The sequence below is a fragment of the Aquarana catesbeiana genome, linkage group LG02 (genome assembly GCF_042186555.1).
Source record: "Aquarana catesbeiana isolate 2022-GZ linkage group LG02, ASM4218655v1, whole genome shotgun sequence".
Classification (NCBI taxonomy): domain Eukaryota; kingdom Metazoa; phylum Chordata; class Amphibia; order Anura; family Ranidae; genus Aquarana; species Aquarana catesbeiana.
This window is the reverse complement of record NC_133325.1, coordinates 465815805-465833456: the sequence shown is the minus strand read 5'-3', so window position 1 is coordinate 465833456 and position 17652 is coordinate 465815805. Positions and strand designations below refer to the sequence as shown.

At 43.2% G+C, this 17652-nt stretch overlaps 2 protein-coding genes across 5 annotated transcripts in view; one reads left to right on the top strand and one right to left on the bottom strand.

Moving 5' to 3' along the window:
* The window catches only part of LOC141128405 (large ribosomal subunit protein P2-like), an 866266-nt gene that overhangs the window by 79833 nt on the left and 768781 nt on the right, over window positions 1-17652 (bottom strand). The window lies entirely within an intron of this gene.
* LOC141128402 (transcription factor ETV7-like) overlaps window positions 9270-17652 on the top strand; it is a 73296-nt gene continuing 64913 nt past the window's right edge. For all 3 annotated transcript variants that reach the window (XM_073615679.1, XM_073615678.1, XM_073615677.1), the window contains exon 1: window positions 9270-9586. In XM_073615679.1, the coding sequence (XP_073471780.1) occupies window positions 9539-9586 (48 nt within the window). In that variant the 5' untranslated portion in view covers window positions 9270-9538. The remainder of the gene's footprint in view (window positions 9587-17652) is intronic.

Genomic DNA, 17652 nt, shown 5'->3' with positions numbered 1-17652 from the left:
AGGCGGGGTACACAGTATCTAATGTGTGTACAGTTTCTACTACTTTTTTGGTGGTGTAAACAGTATCTAATACAGTGTGTACAGTTTCTACTATACTTCTGGTGGTGTACACAATACAGTGCAACCGTAGTACAGTTTCTAATACAGTGCAGGCGGTGTACACAGTAGCTAATATAGTGTGTACAGTTTTTACTATTTTTCTGGTGGTGTATACAGTGTCTAATACACTTCAGGCGGTGTGTGTGTGTGTGTGTGTATATATATATATATATATATATATATATATATATGAAAGAGGGCAAGCAGCCTCTGTGTCTACAGTCAACAGTGGTGGTCGTGGACATGGTGCATCTTCTGTAGGTGGCCGTGGGGCACGCTTGTCCTTTTTTTCTGCTGCTGGCCCTGTTATTGAGCCACAACATGCAGAAGAGTTAGTGGAGTGGATAACCAAGCTATCCTCATCCTCCTCATCCTCTGTTACCCAGGCTCAGAGTAGTTTGCCTTCCAACGCATCTGCCAAAGCAGCCTATTCCACCGGCTCCTTCCGTAGCCCCACCATCATGCACATAGGAGTCCCCAGAATTTGAAGGCGATTTGAAGGCTCCGATGTTGATTCCCAGGTTGAGGAAGGGAGTAACGTGGGCCTAGAGAGAGGGGGTGCCACAGAAGGACAAGAAACTGGCACTCATGTTCCCCCAGCTGCAGCATACTGCCAAGTTTGCTCCAGTGATGAGGAGGGAGGGGGTGATGAGGTCACTGACTGTACTTCAGTGCCTGAGAGGAGAAAAGTGAGGAGGAGGAGGCACAACTCCAATGAGGCAGGATGTCCTCTAGGGGGCAGCTTAAGGGCAGCCACCCTATTGCATCACACCGCAGAGCTCCAAAGGTGCAGGGCGCTGCTGACTCCCCACTGACTTTTAAAAGTTCATTGGTGTGGGTCTTTTTCGACACATGTGCAGCAGATCGCACCATTGCTGTTTGCAACCTATGTCTGAAGTGGATCAAGCGTGGCCAGAACAGCAGCCGCTTGGGCACCACATGCTTGACCAGACATATGACGACCTGCCATGCAGTTCATTGGCAACAGCACTTGAAAGACCCACATCAAAGAAAAAGGGAGACTTCTCCTTCCTCCTGATCTGGGATCTCCAACCCTACTATACCTCCAGTCCTCTCAAAAACCCACACTGAGAGGAATGAAGGTATAGCAATAGGTGTCCCAAGTACTTGCAGCCAATCTGCTAGCAGTACACCACCGACTGATTTTAGCAGGCAAATTTCCCTATTCCAGTTGCTGAACCGTAAAAAGAAATTCAGTCCCAGCCAAACAAATGCTCAGCATCTAAATGCTAGCTTGGCCAAATTGCTAGCACTGCGACTGCTGTCTTTTCAGCTGGTAGACTCTACCCCCTTTCGCGAATTTGTGGAATGTGCTGTACCTCAGTGGCAGGTTCCAAAATGGCATTTACTTTCACGGAAGGCTATTCCAGCTCTCTACCGAAATGTGGAAGGCAATGATTTGGCCTCGTTGGACAGGGTGGTCAGCAGTAAGGTGCATATTACCACTGACTCATGGTCCAGCAGGCATGGGCATGGATAATACCTTAAATTCACGGCACACTGGGTAACTCTGCTGGCAACTGGGAAGGATGCAGGACAGGGTTCAGTGTTGTTGGAGCTTGTTCCGCCATCACGCCTCCAAAATGCTAGGGGCGATTCTGCCAGAGCTCTCTCCTCCACCCCCTCCTCTTCTTCTTCCTCTATGGCCTCTTCTGCAGATTTGTCCTCTAAATCAGCGTCCTCATAATTGTTCAAGGGGCTACGCAAGCAGTCAGGCTAAAAGATGTCATGCAGTGTTTGAGTTGGTCTGCCTAGGGGACAGGAGCCACACTGGAGCAGAGATTCTGTCTGGTCTTCAGGGGCAGGCTCAGAGGTGGTTGACACCATGCCAGCTTCAGCCAGGAATGGTTGTATGCGACTTGACCCATGTTTCATGTTTGGCACACGTCCTGAGTTTGGTGGTGCAGCGGTTCTTGAGCAGGTACCCAGGCTTACAAGATCTCCTGAGGCAGGCCAGAAAAGTCTGTGGTAATTTCCGCCGGTCTTACAATGCTAGTGCTTGGCTGCCTGACATGCAAAAGGAATGCAACCTGCCCACCAACCGCCTCATTTGTGACATGCCCACCAGGTGGAACTCAATGTTTGCAATGCTGCAGGGCCTGCACACACAGCAGAGGGCCATCAATGAGTACCTGTGTGAGTATGACACCAGGACAGGGTCAGGAGATCTTGGCTTCTTTTCGTCATGCCAGTGGCTACTGATCAAGGATGCATGCACAGTCCTGTCACCATTTGAGGAGGCCACAAGGATGGTGAGCAGCGACAATACATTCATCAGTGACACTGTCCCACTAGTCTTCCTGCTGAAGAATATGCTTCGTGGAATCATGGACAGGGCACTTAAGGCAGAACAGCGGGAGGAAGAGGAGGGCTTCCTTTCCTCTCAAAGCCCCCTTTATCCCGATAGCAGTCCTGTGAGCCCACCAAACACACAGGAAGAAGAGGATTGTGTCAGCATGGATGTAGAGGATAACACTCAGCAGCAGTCTTGAAGGGATGGTTATTAGTCCCCAGAAACCCAAGGAGTTGTACGTGGCTGGGAGGAGATAGTTATGGATAATGTAATCCTTAGTGATCCAGAGGACTCAGAATCGAATGCCTCTGCAAACTTACGCTGCATGGCCTCCATGATTCTGCAAAGCATGTGAAAGGACCCTAGGATTCATGGTATCAAGGAGAGAGATCATTACTGGCTGGCAACCCTTTCTGATCCACGTTACAAAGGGTAAAGTTGCAGAACTCATCCTGCCTTCACAGAGGGAGCAGAGGATGAAACATCTTCAGGAGGCCTTGAAGAAAGGTTTGTGTAACGCATTTCTAGACCCAGGGAGGTTACCATTTCCTGGTGCTGGATAATGTGTTGCTGAGGCTTCGTTCAGTCAGAGGAAGAGTGGTGGAGAAGGTGGCCGGCTGACCGATGCCTTTAAAAAATTTTCAGTCCTCCGTGCCAAGGTTTGTTCAAGCAACTATCGCCAGCATCTGCATTATATGGTGCAGGAATATCTAGGGGCAAGAGCAGACTTGGAGACCTTTCCAACAGAGCATCCACTGGGTTACTGGGTCTTGAGGATGGACCACTGACAAGAACTTGCTCAATATGCAATTGAGCTACTGGCCTGTCCTCATCCAGCGTGCTTCCTGAATGCACATTCAGTGCTGCTGGAGGGTTTGTAACGGATCAAAGAGTGCGCCTGTCCACAGACTCCGTTGATAGGCTCACATTCATAAAAATGAATCAGTCTTGGATCAGCAGCTATCAAGCACCCGATATCGATGTAACTGATTGAATTTGCTATGCATCTGGGATCCCTTGAAGACTGCCTATGCTGACTATCCTATTCCTCCTCAATCTTGATGATGCTAGTTTCCAACAATATATTTTTGGTTTAGGGCACCACCACCCAAGGGCCAATTTTTCTGCCCGTTTAACAGGGGCATGTAATTACAATTTTTGATCCAATATTTCACAGCAGGACCCGTTCCTGCACCCAACAAGTGTAACTGTGTGGGCTTACAGTGTTCTGGCGCCACCAAAACCAAAGGCCCAATTTTTCTAACCCTGTTCAACAGGGGCATGTAATTACAATTTTTGACATAATATTTCACAGCAGGACCCATTCCTGCCCCCAACAAGAGTAACTGTGAGGGGTTACAGTGTTCTGGTATCACCAACACCTAAGGCCCAGTTTTTATGCAGAGTATATAGGGCAGGCCATATAGTATACAGTCATGCTCAAAAGTTTGCACACCCTGGCAGAAATTGTGAAATTTTGGCATTAATATTGAAAATATGCCAAAAAATGTCTTTTATTTAAGGATAGCAATCACGTGAAGCCATTTATTATCACATAATTTTTGGATCCTTTTTAAATCATAATGATAACAATCACCCAAATGGCCCTGATAAAAAGTTTACATACCCTGGAATGTTTGGTCTTGGTACAGATACAGAAGGTGGCACACACAGGTTAAAATGGCAATTAAAAGGTTAATTTCCCATATTTGTGGCTTTTTAAATCCCAATTAGTGTCTGTGTATAAATAGTCAATGGGTTTGTTAGCTCTCACATGGATGCACTAAGCAGGCTAGACACTGAGCGATGAGGAGGTAGAAAAGAACAGTCAAAAGACCTGCGTAACAAGGTAATGAAACTGGAAGATGCAGACTTCCAGGAATCCATGCTCAGCCTGTGCAGCAGTGTGCCAGTGCAGCAGCCTTCTCAATTCAAGGAGCTACTTAAAGGAATTGAGTGAGTACCTTTCATTTCAACATACCCAAAGGTTATAGAGAGGACACTAAGGTGCAATACTTTACATGTACAAAACAGCCAGAAGCACCCCTATATCTCCAGCTTCGGACAGTAGCAGCCAGGTGCTTTGGTATTTCTGGCAGAAGCTGCACCTGCAACGTCAGTTGGGAAACCTTTTTGTTAATATTTTAGCTACACCACCACTCTCATGGGTGGGCAATGCAGCTGGAGTCAGTTCATAGCAGCCAGAGGCATTAGCAAGTCCCTCAAGTGTTTATCTAAAGTTCTTATTTCTGGGCATCCTACGCATCCCTATTCCCTATCCAAGTTCACCCCTTTAAATAAACAAAACAAAATCAAATCCCCTAGACTGGTTATTTAGCCTGCAAAGAAAGTATAAAATTTCCTGTTGCGGGGGGGGGGGGAATTAAAGGGAACTGTTTCTGTAACTGTAATTCACATCAGTATGCATCTGTATGGTGATGCAAAAACATTTTAAAATCTTTTTTTAAGTTTTTTTTTTTTTTTTATTTACTTAACTTTCTTGTGTCCACTCTCTGGTTCCCCAAAGGGTACGAGTTCTCTCAGAAGGCACTAATGGTGTAGCCCTAGCCTCACTCTTGCCCCCTGGAAAGACACAGTCATCAGTGCCCTATGGGAGATCTTGTGAGAACTTATGCCCCGTACACGCGGTCGGATTTTCAGACGGAAAATGTTCGATGGGAGCTTGTTGCCGGAAATTCTGACGATGTGTAGGCTCCTTTGGACATTTTCCATCGGAATTTTCATCACACAAAATTTGAGATCTGTATCTAAAATTTTCCGACATCAAAATCTGTTGTCGTAAATTCCGATCGTGTGTACACAATTCCGACGCACAAAGTTCCACTCATGCTCGGAATCAAGCAGAAGAGCCACACTGGCTATTGAACTTCCCTTTTCTCGGCTCGTCATATGTGTTGTACGTCACTGCGTTCTTGACGTTTGGAATTTCCGACAAGATTTGTGTGACCGTGTATATGAGAGACAAGTTTGAGCCAACATCCGTTGGAAATAAATCCAAGATTTTGTTGTCGGAATGTCCGATCGTGTGTACAGGGCATTACAGTATTGTTGTACACAGACGTAAACAAAGTAATATCCTGCGGCGCATGTACAAGGTGAGTAGCATAAAGTCATTCACTCGATCCCATGCAGCATGGCTATATTGCGAGCTGATCTCAGAAATACATTGTCAAAATGGTAGTTTGGGAGTAGGTGCACAGGTAGCAGAGATGCACAATAAAAAGGAGAGGCGGAAGACATTTATTAAGCCTAATTATTGGTTGCCTAACCAACCTCTGTGGGGTAATCGCTCATTTCAGATCTTTGCCTGACCCTCTTGTCTTTTCAGGACCCATCTTATGTATTTAAATCACCTTGCACTTCCACTACCTCCAATTGTCACATGCTGCTTGGTCTCAGTTCCCACAACCTCCTATTCTTGAAACAGACCCGAATAAGAGTCTCCGTGCCCAGGACTCTCCTCTGAAGCCCCTCTTCTCCCTATATCTGGCTCTCCTCAACGTGGATTATCCCAAAATTGACAGCAAGTGGGGACATGGGAGAGAGGATATTTTTCAACATTGGATGGGGGGGACTGTCTTGAAGATTGTCCTAAACTTGTTATTTCATCTAGAGATAAACTGATTCAGACCAAGTTTCTACATAGGGTATATTTCAACCCACAATGATTGCATAAAATATTTCCCCAGCTGTTGCTGACCTGCCCATGCTGTTTAAGGGATCCTGGCACATATCTTCACATGTTTTGGGACTGCCCCAGATTGACATAATTTTGGACATTTGAGATATTTGACCACATCAATGTCCATCTGCATATGTCCCTTCCTATGTTTTCTGAGTTGGCATTGCTGGGCATTCATGACGATGCACAGACATATCACCATACTAAGTTGTTGGTTTTGTATCTGTTATATTATGCAAAAAAGGAAAATCTTGGTAAGTGGAATCCTTTAGCGCATCGAACGCTACCCTCTCCCCAGATCGACAATGCTGCTCTCCAAAAGGTGTCTCCGGCTCTCCTCCCTCCAGATTGGAGACACCATAAAACAGGAAGGGTGTTAATGGCTGGATCATTAGCTGAAAAAAAAAGAAAAACGAATGCAGTCACCACATTTAAGGATTAGTAAGCTACAATATAGGACATTTTTGTTTTGGTTTTAATACCACTTTAAAAGTGACAGAACATTATAGCATACACTTTGCATTGTGCACCGTCATTAGACATTCTGCTTTGTCATGGGGAGATGTTGAAGATTTGGAGGTGTCTGCATTGTACGAGGTTCTGTACAACTACAGAGTGATTTTTTTTCATAGGCTCTTTTCTGCTCCAAGGCCTCTAGGAAAGAATATTCTAACTACAGACCACTACCAGCCTCGACCCCTAGATAAGACTTTCAAAAGGGTATGATAAATATTGGTTTAAATAAAATGGAATAAATATCCAGAAATGAATCTGACCATTCATTTTTCTGCCCTTTCCAGGCTATGTTTGTTATCTCAATTTCTCATTCTCATGAAAATTCTTTGAAAAAGCTTTGTTAACCTCTTCAGCTCTGGAAGATTTTACCCCCTTCACGACAAGGACATTTTTGCTATTCGGCACTGAGCTACTTTAACTGGCGATTGCACGGTCCTTAAATTCTGTACGCAAACAAAATTGATATATTTTTTTCCCCACAAATAGAGCTTGTTTTGGTGCTATTTGATCACCACTGGGCTTTTAAATTTTTGCGCTATAAATGAGAAAAGAGCATTCATTTTGAAAAAACTCCCAATATTTTCTAGCTATAAAACATATCCAAAAAAAAGAAAAAAAATCTTAAAAATCGAATTTCTTCATACATTTAGGTCAAAATGTATTTTTCTATATGATTTTGATAAAAAAAAACTCCCAATAAGTGTATATTGATGGGTTTGCGTGAAAGTTATAGCATCTACAAACTATGAGATATATACTGGCATTATTATTATTATTTTTTTAAATACTAGTAATGGTGGTGATCAGCAGCTTATAGTGGGATGGCGGGTAATCTGACACTACTCTAGCAGGAAACAGGCAACCTACCACCCCTGTCATAATGGCCCTGTTATTCATGGCAAGATTCCTCATGTTCTGTGGGAACTGGCTAACTGCCACTGACATCTCCAGTGACACTAATACAGTGATCAGTGCTAATAATATACACTCTGACACTGTACTAATTACACTGGCTGGGAAAGGGTTAACATCTGGGGCAATCAAAGGGTTAAATGTGTGCCTAACAATGTATACTATGTGTAATGCGTGCTGATTTCTCTTAGCAATGGGCCAGTTTTTACTCCCTGCCTTGCAGGGAAACAAAAACCAGCACATCCCCACTTTGAGAAGAGGGCTTTGTGTTTACATACACAAAGCTCTCTCCTGTCACTCGCTCTGACGATCGGCGGGCTCCGGCCATAAATCCATGGCCTGCCCGCACTGTAGCAGTAAAACTTCAATGCGTGGTCAACAAGTGGTTTCTCTATCTGTTGGATCTCCAGATCAATACATACACTATATTACCAAAAGTACTGGGGCACCTGCCTTTACACGCACATGAATTTTAATGGCAACCCAGTCTTAGTCCGTAGGGTTCAATATTGAGTTGGCCCACCGTTTGCAGCTATAATTAGGTTTAGGAGTGTGTCTATGGGAATGTTTGACCATTATTCCAGAAGCGCATTTGTGAGGTCAAGCACTGATGTGGAGAGGAAGGCCTGGCTCACAGTCTCCGCTCTATTTCATCCCAAAGGTGTTCTATCGGGTTTAGGTCAGAACTCTGTGCAGGCCAGTCAAGTTCCCCCACCCCAAGCTTGGTCATCCATGTCTTTATGGACCTTGTTTGTGCACTGGTGTGCAGTCATGTTGGAACAGGAAAGGGCCATCCTCAAACTGTTCCCAAAAAGTTGGGAGCATGAAATTGTCCAAAATTTCTTGGTATGCTGACGCCTTAAGAGTTCCTGTCACAGGAAATAAGGGAGGAAAAAAAAAAAAGCTATGATTAAGCACTAACTATAGTGTGAAACGCGTCAGTTTCCCTGTACTTCTTGCTGTGGCATGTACTTTTGTTGTTTTTATCAATAAAGACGATTATCATTTTGAATGCGGTTGTCCAGGACTTTTCTCACATTTATCACTGGAAATAAGGGGCCGAGCCCAACCCCTGAAAAATAATCCCCCCCCCCCCCCATCAAATGATTTGGACCAGTGCACGAAGAAAGGTCCATAAAGACATGGATGAGTGAGTTTGGGATGGAGGAACTTGACTGGCCTGCACAGAGCCCTGACCTCGACCTGATAGAACACCTTTGGGATGAATTAGAGAGGAGACTGCGAGCCAGGCCTTCTCGTCCAACATCAGTGCCTGAACTCACAAATGTTCTTCTGGAAGAATGGTCAAACATTCCCATAGACACACTCCTAAACCATGTGGATAGCCTTCACAGAAGAGTTAAAGTTGTTCTAGCTGCAAAGGGTGGGCCAACTCAATATTGAACCCTACGGACTAAGACTAGGAGGCCATTAAAGTTCATGTGTGTGTAAAGGCGGGCGTCCCAATACTTTTGGTAATATAGTGTATGTTTAAGTGTCCCTGTAGTTACATCTCTTTCCATTCTCTATGTGTAAAAGCACTGCGTAAATTGACAGCACTATATAAGTACCTGAAATAAATGAATAAATAAATAAATTCTCTCTACCCACAGGGTTGGATAGTTCGTAGCAGTTTCTTTTATTAGTGATTTATTCTAGGCCACATATCCTTTATTTCCGTCTCTTGCAGTTTTAGCTTGGTCATAAAGTCACTTTCACTTCTACCAATCCTGCAGCACAAGGAAACATTTACTTTCAGTTTACAGAACAGACAGCAACCGTATACATCTTTCTCTATTGACGGGGATTCAGATCTGTTCCTGGCATCGGATATCCTCAAATAATTTACTGTACAGGAAGTTACTAAGCACTCCTTCTTATTTTATAAGATTAATTCTCAGATTTCAGTGGCTTATCCAACTTTACTTAAAGACCAGGGAGCAAGTGACACTGAAAGTCTTTGCTTTCATTTCCTCTGTCGCCTGTAATCGGCTATGGACCTGTCAAAAACAAGCAACTATCCCATTTCTGTCGGCTATAAGGTAAGAAATGCGATGAACTTTACAATGCCCATTATACCACAAAGTACTTGGGTTAAATGATTCTATAATATAGATTTAATCATATTTATGTCTAGCAAACTGCATTGTCAGCAGCCAGCTTTTCAGTTAATGTGCAAGTTCTTTCCTCCTCTGGGCTAGATACTTTAACACTTAAGTATGGCTTACGGAAGGTTTTTTGGATAATTTTAGAGGTTTGCAAAAACAATAAGTTATTATGCAACCAAAGAAATGACTAGGCAGATATAAAGGCGTATCTGATTTCAGGAAGGAATAGAATTTAGAATTTTACGCCATGATGTTTACTGAATAGTAAATACTTTTGTCATTAAAGGAAACCTGTACTGAGAGACTTCTAAAAAGCTTGTGTTCTGGCTTTTTCTGAATGTAATCCTATTGGAACATGTACACAGATCAGGAAGTTTAGAGTGATGTAAGAACTCCAAATCTGCATACGTGTTCCAGGTCAGTGACTTCGTACTGAAGCCACTCGATTAGGGGTCTCTAAACTTTTAGATACAGGGGCCACATTGTATGTTTTACAAATATTCATGAGCCGAAAAAAAATCAGCTTTATAAAGAGAGACCAGCAGCTTCCCTCTTATGCCCCGTACACACGGTCGGATTTTCCAACGGAAAATGTGTGATAGGACCTTGTTGTCGGAAATTCCGATCGTGTGTAGGCTCCATCACACGTTTTCCATCGGATTTTCCGACACACAAAGTTTGAGAGCTTGCTATAAAATTTTCCGACAACAAAATCCGTTGTCGGAATTTCCGATCGTGTGTACACAAATCCGACGCATGCTCAGAATAAATAAAGAGATGAAAGCTATTGGCTACTGCCCCGTTTATAGTCCCGACGTACGTGTTTTACGTCACCGCATTCAGAATGATCGGATTTTCCAACAACTTTGTGTGACCGTGTGTATGCAAGAAAAGTTTGAGCCAACATCCGTCGGAAAAAATCCTAGGATTTTGTTGTCGGAATGTCCGATCAATGTCCGACCGTGTGTACGGGGCATAAAAGTCAGGAGTTTCATCAGAGTTCCCCCTTTACATTCAGGAGTGCCCAGCAGAGTTCTTCTGACATTCAGGAGCGTCGGAATCCCCCTTACATTCAAGAGTGCCCAGCAAAGTCCTCCTTACAGCCAGGAATGCTCAGGAGAATCCCTTCTTATATCAGGGAGTGCCTATCAGGGTCCCCTCTTACATCCTCGACTACCCATCAGAGTCCCCCCTATGTTCCAAGAGTGACCAGCAGAGTCCCTGTTTACATTCAGGAGTGCCCAGGAGCGTCACTCCTTATATCAAGAGGTGCCCATCTGGGTTCCCCCTTACATCCAGGACTGCCCATCAGAGTCCCCCCTTCCAACCAACACTGATCATCAGTGTCCCCCCTTAAATCCAGTACTGCCCATCAGATTCCCCTCTTACATCCAGGGTTGCCCATCAGAGCCCCCCTTCCATCCAGCACTGCTCATCAGAGTCCCTCCCAAATCCAGGACTGCCCATCAGATTCCCCTCTTACATCCAGGGTTGCCCATCAGAGTCCCCCCTTCCATCCAGCACTGCTCATCAGAGTCCCCCCTAAATCCAGGACTGCCCATCAGATTCCCCTCTTACATCCAGGGTTGTCCATCAGAGTCACCCCTTACAACCAACACCCAAGAGGGCCCAGCAGAGTATCTTCTTACATCCAGAAGTGCCCAGAAGAGTTCCTATTTCTTGCAAGGGGTGCCCATCAGAGCCCCCTTTTACATCCAGGTTTACCAAAGCAGACTCCCCCTTTACATTTCAAACAGCAGAAAAGCAGGACAGAAGCTGGGAGGCAAACCAGGTCTGGATGAAGGCAGTTTGGCCTCCTGTAAATGCTGGCAGTGGGGCAATCATTGGCTACTAGGACACTAGTGGTTTTAGCAGCCAGGCAGTGGGGGTCCACATCTGGCTGGTAGTGAATGCGCCAGTCTCCATACACAGACCAGTGCCTCCACTGCCAACTAGGCTAGGTATTTTCACAGAAAGTTGCTGCGCTCAGGATAAACTCTTGTAGCGGACAGAGTGTAGCCCATGGACCATAATTTGAAGACTCCTGAACTAGTTCATTATGACAACCAGGAAAACAGCATTTTCTGAAAAATGGCCACTGTCATGTTTCCCAATAACAATCTCCTTTAATGCAACCCCACTGTTATGCCCCGTACACACGGTCGGACATTGATTGGACATTCCGACAACAAAATCCTAGGATTTTTTCCGACGGATGTTGGCTCAAACTTGTCTTGCATACACACGGTCACACAAAGTTGTCGGAAAATCCGATCATTCTGAACGTGGTGACGTAAAACACGTATGTCGGGACTATAAACGGGGCAGTAGCTAATAACTTTCATCTCTTTATTTATTCTGAGCATGCGTGGCACTTTGTGCTTCGGATTTGTGTACACACGATCGGAAATTCCGACAACGGATTTTGTTGTCGGAAAATTTTATATCCTGCTCTCAAACTTTGTGTATCGGAAATTCCGATGGAAAATGTGTGATGGAGCCCACACACGGTCGGAATTTCCGACAACAGGGTCCTATCACACATTTTCCGTTGGAAAATCCGACCGTGTGTATGGGGCATAAGAGTGGGTCCTTCCTGTGGCGGCTACATCAATACAACAACAATAAACTGCAGGAGGAACCACAGCGCAAAGCGGGAGATTAGTTATTCGACACACCCTGGAGTGTCAGATTCCAGTGTTTCCCATAGCTCCCTAAGCACAAAGATTTGAAAGGTAAGCCTTACATGTTCTTTTACAGAGTATGATATTTGCTTGCTCTAGCAGCAGGATTTCCTTAGATGATAGAAAAAAGAAGAACTACAAATTGTGATTAATCAAAGGATCTCTGTAAATTCCGGTGATCTGTGTGGCACTCATAGTGTACAATGTATGGCAGCTAAAGTAAAAACTGAAATAATAATAAGACCTTATCAGCCTCTAGCACAGAGGATAATGTGATCTAGCTAAGCCTGAAGACTCATATTTATTATGTCAGCACTTCAGACTAGCTGAATTCTAAATTGACTCTGAAGGCTGGCCTACGCAGCAATCTTGCAAGAAGAGAAAATGGTGCCTCCTGGTGGCAAAATAAAAATTGGGCAAGTGTCAATATTACATGGAATACGTTAACGCCAAATAGGGAGTAGTTCTATCACCTTGGAAATAAATGCAAATGCAGCATAAGCTGGAATCTCCTATATATACAGTATATGAATAAGGACCTTCATTTTGAATAACAAGTAGTTATTTTATTTTAACTTTAAAGGAAATCAGAATATCTGGTTTGTCATTAGGAAACTGAAACAAGGAAGATCGCCTTCTGACTTAAGGTTCCTGAAAAAAATGAAAACATACCACACATTTTAAATAAAACGTGCCTTACCGGGATCTGGTATTTGCTATGTCTATTACTCAAGAAAATCAATACTGCAATTGTTCTTAGAACACTAACACAGACCTTGCTTATTTCCAAGCTCCCCCCTCCCCACCACTGAATAAAAATATTAATTTAAACCAAAAATACCAATAAAGCATTGGGGAAAAAATCCAACTTAAAATCATGGCTTCCAGTGCTTGCTTAGATGATGGTGATAATATCACTGGGCCCTACTTGAAGTATTCTGGGAAAGCGAAGGACCTAAAATCCTGCAAGAATGGATTTCTACACTGTACAGGAGCACGTTTTCATAGGGTTTGGGATTCTCAGGTTTCCAGCTGGAAGGTCAACTGACATCAACCTTGCCTAATCAAGCACACTAGAAGCCAGGGAATAAGGCGAGAAGTTTTGTTATTTTATGTATTTTTTGGGGGGCTAAAAGTGATTGTAAAGTCTTGTTTAAAAAAGATATATATATATATATATATATATATATATATATATATATATATATATATATATATATATATATATATATATAAAATAACAAACATGTTATACTTACCTCCTCTGTTCAGTTGGTTTTGCACAGAGTGGCCTGGATCCTCTTCTTTTCGGGTCCCTTTGCGCGGCTCCTGGCCCCTCCTTCCTGTTGCGTGCCCCCACAGCAAGCAGCTTGCTATGGGGGCACCCGAGCCGAGTCACAGCTCCCTGTGTCCATTCAGACATGGAGCCCTGCCCCCCGGCCCCCACTCTCTTCTGATTGGCTAAGTGACTTTGATTGACAGCCACGGGAGCCAATGGCGCCACTGCTGTGTCTCAGGCAATCAGGAGGAGAGTACCGTCCCAGATGGCTAAGACACTCGTGGACATCGCTGGAAAGAGATGGGGCTCAGGTAAGTAATAATGGGTGCTGAGAAGGCTGCTACACACAGAAGGTTTTTTTATCTTAATGCATAGAATGCATTAAGATAAAAAACCTTCTGCCTTTACAATTCCTTTAACCACTTATGGACTGCCGCACGCCGATATATGTCCTAAGTTTGAAGAGGAATATTGTTTTTATGGCAGCAGCCAGCTGCCATAACCCCGGTATCCTCTTCTTCGGCGGGCGCTTTGCAGGCGCTTCCGCTGTGCTGCCCTTTGATTTCAATGGGCAGGGGCGCTTTAGGAGCAGTAAATCAATATAAAATATGTTGGTGCGCTTATCAAACTATCCCCATCTGTTGGAGTGGTGTTTATACATAAAATCCTAAACCATAAAAATACAATGATATCATAATCAGTAAAGTGAATAAGTGCACATAAATAATCAATCAATAAAGTGAATAAATGCAAAAAAATGCATCAAAAAACATATACCCTGATATCACAATCAGTAAAGTTAATAGGTGCAAATAAATATATCAATCAATAAAGTGAATAAATGCAAATAGATGCATCAAAAAACATATAAGGGAACACACATCCCTAGATATATATGGATGAACAAAAAAAAGCAATAAATAGTGTCTGTTTGTGTTAATCCAGCTGAGGTCTAAATGTCCAATTAATTGCCTTTGATGAACTTGCTTGTATTTCAATTCTCACAGATCACAGTTGCATGATGAATTAAATTTGCAAGGTGATGATTCACATAAAGATAAAAGAAAAACCATCATTGCACAGTGTTTTTAAATGCTACAAGACTCGGCAAACAATGTAATCCACTCACACATTTGCAGTAGCTGAATTGCTTTTGTTATAATGGTCAGACAGCTTCACCGCTCATACAGCTATCGCTGTGTTTGCCGAACACTACGCGAAGACGTCACTGACTCCTTCTCCCCACGCGTATCATCACATGTCACGTGACTGTGTTTGCTGAACACTACGCGAAGACATCACTGACTCCTTCTCCCCATGCGTATCATCACATGTCATGTGACTTGAGAAAGTCACGTGACATTCCAACAGGGGATAGTTTGATAAACGCACCAACATATTTGATATTGATTTATAGCAAAAGGTGTCACAGCACTAATTGGTTGGTTGCAGCTTACACATTTCTTTTTGGAGTTTTGTTATTTTATAGGGAATCCCCATCAGCGTTTTAGTTTTCTTTTTTTACGATTTAGGAGCTACATATACACTGCTCCTAAATCACCTAAAAGAAGCTGCTTGCTGGACTTTTTTTGACGTCCCACCAGCGCAGCGCCCCAGTGTGAAAGCACTCGGGCTTTCACACTTGGATTGCAGATGAGGCATTTTTCAGGCGCTGTTTTTAGCGCTAAAGCACCTGAAAAACTCCTCCAGTGTGAAAGGGGTCTATGAAATATCTGTGAAACTCACTGCCTTGCCAGACAGGAATATAAAGGGGTTTAAAAAATGGTAGCTGCCTTCAAGGAGCCAAGGATTCTTTAATTTCTTGTTTAGAGAAGAAACAACAGTGCAATAAAACATTTACAGATAAAAAAGATAAAAAGAACATAAACAATAAGCAACAGAAAAAGCAAGGAGTTCAAAAGGTAAAAAGTACCTAACATGGTTTTCTTGGATTTTGGTTGCTGTGCAGTGTCCAGTTAGCTTAAGGAGTAGTCCAGTCTGGTGTATCAGAGTCACTGGCTCTCGTGACCCTCAGCAATTGTGTATAGTTTCATAGGAAAATTGAGAGCTGTTTACTGCCAATTGCAGCAGCTATTTGTAGACTCTTTAGTGGGTGTCACTGGCCAACCCTCACTCAATCAATAGAGTGGAAGGGTTTGATGTAGGAGTGCTGAAGTGTTTATGATATTTTAGCAGTCACTCCCTTAGTGGCAGTTTTGCTAACTGCATCAATATTTCCACATGACCACATCTCATAGTCTGATAACCAACATATTACTGAATAGAATACAATCACAATTTGATAGATATTAGACATGGTATTGATCTCATGACTATTCTCCTTGGGAAATGTAATGTTTCCCATCATCTTTCTGTCTGATTTGGTTCCTAGTGTTGCCCCTTCCTTTCCCGGGATAAACGCTACTGCGCAAGGCATGATAGAGGCTAATATCAAGACGGATTCAGGTACTTTGCAGTTGTATGTTAAAGAGACATTGGATGTTATTTACGAAAGGCAAATCCACTTTGCACTACAAGTGCAAAGTGCACTTGAAATTGCACTTGGAAGTGCAGTCGCTGTAGATCCGAGGGGGACATGCAAGGAGAATAAAAAAACAGCATTTTAGCTTGCACATGATTGGATGATAAAATCAGCAGAGCTTCCCCTCATTTCAGATCTACCCCTCAGATTTACAGTGACTGCACTTCCAAGTGCACTTGTAGTGCAAAGTGGATTTGCCTTTCGTAAATAACACCCATTGTCACCTTGCTCATGCAATGCAAAATGACAGTGACTCTGTAAAGGGCATCCCCCAACCCCACATACACACCTTAGTTGTGCACCTTCACAGCTTGTTGCTCCCCTGCAGTCATAAATATTTCCCAGAATGGTAATAAGAGAGCATATACAGTAACCTGCCCCCCTATGATAGTGTCTGGACCTAACAGCCCAATCAAGATTGCAGACACAGCCAATTTTAGCGGCTGGATGTGGAGGCGCATGGAACTGTGAGGAAGTTCAGGTAAGGTGAGTTGTCAGAAAATGCCCTCTGCCCTGCACTGGTAAGATGACAGTGGAGGTTATTTACAAAAGGCAAAACCACTTTGCACTACAAGTGCACTTGAAAGTGCAGTCGCTGTAGATATGAGGGGAAGATCTGAAATGAGGGGAAGCTCTGCTGATTTTATCATCCAGTCATGTTTAAGCTAAAATTATGTTTTTTTATTTTCCTTGCATGCCCCCCTCAGATCTACAGCGACTGCACTTTCAAGAGCACTTGCAGTACAAAGTATATTTGCCTTTTCATCAGTAATTTTTTTTCATTTTGGATAAAATAAGGAATGGTTACAAAACACTGTCAGTGTTTTGCCATATGTGTCCCATTCAAGAGATTTTCCTTCACTTCCTGTCCTGTAGACAAGAAGTAGAGGATGCCTATCCAAATTCTATTCTTATGCCGGCCGTACACAGAGAAAATGTATTTCCTGCAACCATTGGTTTCCTGCTGAACCGGCAAAGATTTGAACCATCTATGGCCGGCCTTGGACGGTTATCACAGGAAAAAATGTCCCCATTAAAAGATTTTCACTCTATTGGGGTTCTGGTAATGACTCAAAAGACCAACAAATTCCGATCAAGTTTTATGGCTTGAGGGCATATAGACAAATATCTTAGGAATGCGTGTCACAGAGCAAAATCTCTTAAACATGAAGATAACTTACAATTAAGGAAGATCTAGTTATGTCTAAACTTGTGACACCTTCACGCTCTATCATGAATAGCAACAAATAACAAATATCACACTTTCGATAGGGCACCAATTAGTCCGGAGTAATTTTTGTACAAATTGCCATTTATTCTGTCAAACTAAGGGTACCAATAAGTGTGGGGCTGTTCAACTTGTAAATATGTACATATTGGGAAATCGATTTACTGCATGGGTTAACTTTGACTTTCATACACGTTCATTTAAAATGCGAATTTCAGAGCATGTCATGAACTTTTCCTCACATAATCTCTGCTCACCTATAGCTTG